The sequence below is a fragment of the Tupaia chinensis genome, unplaced genomic scaffold (genome assembly GCF_000334495.1).
Source record: "Tupaia chinensis unplaced genomic scaffold, TupChi_1.0 Scaffold144015_1, whole genome shotgun sequence".
Taxonomy (NCBI): domain Eukaryota; kingdom Metazoa; phylum Chordata; class Mammalia; order Scandentia; family Tupaiidae; genus Tupaia; species Tupaia belangeri.
Genome location: NW_006203867.1, coordinates 153,375 through 157,684, shown reverse-complemented (window position 1 = coordinate 157,684; position 4,310 = coordinate 153,375). Strand labels below are relative to the sequence as shown.

General features: G+C 56.9%; 1 protein-coding gene across 1 annotated transcript in view; it reads left to right on the top strand.

Annotated features, from left to right (window-relative positions):
• Positions 1-2: 2 nt before the first annotated feature.
• Positions 3-4,310, top strand: part of PRODH (proline dehydrogenase 1) — a gene marked incomplete at both ends in the record, with an annotated part of 24,546 nt that continues 20,238 nt past the window's right edge. Inside the window, 1 exon segment of the mRNA XM_006165721.3 lies at positions 3-26. Coding sequence (XP_006165783.3) covers positions 3-26 — 24 coding nt within the window.

Sequence of the window (4,310 nt, the reverse complement as noted above, 5' to 3'; positions counted from 1 at the left end):
CGGCGCTGCTGGCGCGCCACGAGCAGGTGCGCGGGCGGGCCGGCGGGCTTGGGGCGGGCTGGGCCGCGCGGCGTCCTCGGCCCATCTCGGGACCTTGAGAGAGTTTGCAAGTGTAAAGCGGCGCCTCCCGAGCATCGCCTATGGAGAGGAAAGTCGGGGAAGGGAGCCGTTTCCTGCATTCCATTTAGAACCTCGTGAATTTCCCACTTGTCAATTATTACCAGCTCAAAACAAAGATCATGTTTAATTCGGAAAATACATGCCACTTGCGGGAATACGAAATAATTGCCTAGAACTGAAAATGGAAGAGCCGGGCTGGTAACCTGGGAACCCACAGTTTCGGAACCTGCGACCACAGGCCGCCACAGACTGTGTCGTGGGCGGGGAGCGGGAACGGGAAGCCGCTCAAGCGCCCGACTTTACCCGGGTAACTTCGAAAAACCTGAGCGCTTTGGAGAAATAAAAAGCACCACCTCGCCGTGGCCACCGCCACTCGGGGGATAGTAGAGATAACAGCTGTTTCAAGGTATTTCTGGGAATAGTTTGCAAGCCTCCAGTTGTTGCCACTGAGCATCTGGAAGGTTCTGTTAGTATTGATTATCAGGTGAGACTGGGCTTCCGGACCAGGAGGCTGGAGGCAGCTTGAGCCTCACGGTGGCTTCAGTGAGGTCACAGTGGGTAGGAGGGGAGGGCAGAGGCCCCGTGGGGAGCCTCAGCATCTGAGAACCAGAGAGGGACAGCAAGTGGCAGCTAGTGGCGCTGCAGTAGAGGGAGGAGGCAGCCTGGGGGTGGGGCGGCGGGAGGAATAGCAGAAAAGGGAGTGGCCCAAGCCCTGGGTCTCTGTAGAGGCAGGGATGGGACCTCCTGCAGTTCTGGTCACAGGTGACTGACTGACTGACCGTGGGACAGAAGCCCTCTGCGTGTGCCTGGCGGAGAGGGCAAGAGGGTTAGGAAGTGGCCAGGCCAGATTTCTCTGGGTGTGGCTCTAATCTTTCTTCCCTGGATTCCAAACCAGCCCCGGAGCTGAGACGCCTGCAGGTCTGGGAGCCCAGCCTGCCAGGGAGAATGAGCCCCAGCACCCTGATACTCGTGGGGTGCCATCTGGTGACTGTGGGAGGGATGTGCTGGCTCTGCTGTCCCTTGGGTGCCTGGAGCACAGGCAGGGCGTCAGCAGTGACTTCTCCCAGGCTCCCCTAGTGTGCAGCCTGTGCCCTGAGGCGCCCCCCTCTTGGGTCTGAACTATTGTCGTTGCTGGTGATCGGGTGATGTTGGTGTTTTTTAGTACCAGGTGCTAGAGGTGAGGCAGGGCTGCCGGTCCTGTGGGTCAGAGGACAGTCCTGATTCCCTGGCCTGCGGTGTGGATTCCTCCTGTGCACTCTGACTGGGGCTGCTAGCCGTTAAACCTGCTCCGAGGCAAGGTGTGTCTGTGCAGGGGCCATGGCTGAATTACTGCAGGTGGCCTGGTGGCTAGGGGCACTGGGCTCCCACTGTGGCTGACCATGGTTCGAGTCCTGGACCTGGCAGCTTGCTTTCTCACTTTCTCTCTTTTTCTCTCACTCTGTCCCTCTCTGGTAAAATTTAAATAAATTAATTAAATGAAATAATTCTTTAAAAACAAAGGTTAATGGAAAAGTGGAATTAAAGTACGAATTTATCCTGGTGCAAAAAAGTGTGAAATCTCGGGACCAGCAGTTAGCATAATGGCTCTGTCGCTAAACTCCCATGTAGCTGACCGTGGTTCGAGTCCCGGACCCGGTAGTTTAAACTCACGCCAGGTGTGTGTGCGTGCATGTCCAAGATCCCAGGAGGAGAATGGAGGAGAAGGGATTGCGGTGTGGCTATCCCCCCCGGGGGATGATTTCTCGCTTTCTGTCTCTCTATCTCTGTCTTTCTGGTGAGTGCATGTGCCCTATAGCAGAAACCTCTTAAAGAAAATTTATGCCTAGTTTTTTCACAATACACATTTTCCATGAGGTATTTGAAGACTTGGGGACATGCCACTGGCCAAGTTTCTAAATTCTCAAAGGATTCTCTTACATGAGAAGAGATGGGGCAGCCTGCACCTCAGGTTGGGCCGCCCGGTGCATATGTGACCCTGGGATGGTACTGAAGTGGCCACTTTGCTCTGGAGGCAACTTTAAAATTGCCAGCGCTCAGGGCCAGCAAGACATGGTGGTTAAGTGCTGGATTCCCACATGGCCCACCACGGTTCGAGTCCTGGACGTGATGGTTTGAAAATCACACTGGGCCCATGTGTGTGTGTATCCAAAATCCTGAGAGGAGAATGGAAGAGAAGGGATTGCAGCGTGGTCATCCCCTAGGGTGGTGGTGGTGGTGGGGATTTCTCACCTTCTCTCTCTGTCTCTCTGAAGAATGTACATGCCCTATGGCGAACACCTAAAAATAAATAAATAAAATTGCCGGCCCTCTTCTCGCGTAGCTCTCTGACAGGCCAGCCTCCAGTTGGAGAGCAGAGGTCAGCCTGCGGGGTGTCGGGGAGCTCCAGCCCTCCACCTGCCCCGTCTCTGTAAATCAGGCGTTCTTGGAGCCAGTGCAGCCTCTCCGCTCCTCCGTCGCTCTGCTGTGGCCGAGCTGAGCCCTTAGCTGGATGAAACTGTGGGCCCTGCACGGGCGGGCTTGCCGGCTGTCTCCCACCTCCGCTCATGGCCTGTTTCTGGTGTTTCCCAGAGCTGACGTGAGGGCTACTTCCTAGAGCTGAGTATGGTTTTCTGCCCTCCTGCCACTTGGGCAGTCTTCGATGTGGTCAGGATCCTCCCTGGTGCTGCCCGGGTGAGGGTAGAGGCTCCGTCCAGCACCTCCCTGACTCTGGCTTGGGCGTGATGAGGGACAGAGCCAACCAACCCTTACATAGTGTCAGAGAACAGATGGGTATAATCAGAGGTTGCAGGAAGGCAGTGGTGATGCCTATATGACCTTGGTCCTTGAGAACACCCCCAGGCCAGGCACAGGGGTGGTCGGGAGGTGACTTGGTAGAGCTGGTGTGCTGGTCATGGAGGAGGTATTGGCTGCATCTGCCCAGGGGTGGATGTGGCATTGCTGGAGTCTGGGTTGATGACAAAGGTCTTCAACTCAGGACCAGCAGTTAGTGTAATGGCTATGTCACTGAACTCCCACGTAGTCAACCGCGGTTCGCGTCCCGGACCCGGTGGCTTAAAACTCACGCCGGGCGCGTGTGCGTGCATGCCCAAGATCCCGAGAGGAGAATGGAGGAGAAGGGATTGCAGCGTGACCATCCCCCCTGGGGGGTGATTTCTCGCTTTCTGTCTCTCTGTCTCTCTCTGTCTGTCTGGCAAGCGCATGCGCCCTATAGCAAAAACTTCTAAAAAGAAAAAGAAAAAAAAGAAAAAAAAGGTCTTCAACTCATTAGTGCTTTTGCTCAGATCAGAGCTTGTTCCCAAGACCCTGGTCCCTGGAAATGTTGCCCACAAGAAGGGGTTCTATTGCATATGGGGTTTGAGGAACACCACGCTTTTCCTGGGGCTGAGTCAGTGGGGGAGGGGTAGGAGGGAGGTGGCTCATCCCCACCCAGGAGCCTTGGTCTCTATCCCCTCCTGCTCTCGCTGTCCACTGTGGGGGCTCTCCCGGTTCTCCAGGAGGTGCCTCTCCTCCCTGGATCTACGTTAGCAAACACCCCCCTGTCCCCTCCCTGCAGGCATGGCTTCTGTGCCCTGGTCTGAATCAGGCATGGCACGGCCTTGTCTCTTCCTCTCCGGGCCTCTCCCTGCCGGGATGTGACCCTCACCTGTCACGCTCCTTGTTCCCAGTCCCCAGGACGTAGCAGCTCGGGCACTCTGAACGAGTGGCAGCAGGAGCCGGGGCTGTGATGCCGGGTGCTTGGAGCGGAGTCGTTTCTGGGCAGCTGCTGCCCTCATGGGCACATCTGTCAGAGCAACTGGTCAACCTTGCCTGCCCTGCCGAGCCCCACTGAGCAACCGCCGGTGCCAGCCTGGCACCCGCCTCACAGACCCCTGTAGACGGCCATCAGGCTGGTCGCCGTGGCTGAGCTCAGGCGCCCTCTGAGTTTCGTGTGTGTTTTCACCGTTCGGCAGCGATCCGAGGGCCGGCCTCGTGCCAGGCACTGTGTTAGGGACTTGGAACAAACAGTGAAGAAAACATTGGAAAATCCGGGCGCGCATTCTAGCGAGTCACATCAGCTCCTTGGAACCGCCGAGGTGTGGGGACAGTGCTGAAGATGCCCACTGCCAGCCCCCAGGAGACCGCCACTGCCTATCCAGTGAGCAGTGGCCCCGTACCCGCCGTGCCACTGTCTATCCAGTCAGCAGTGGTCC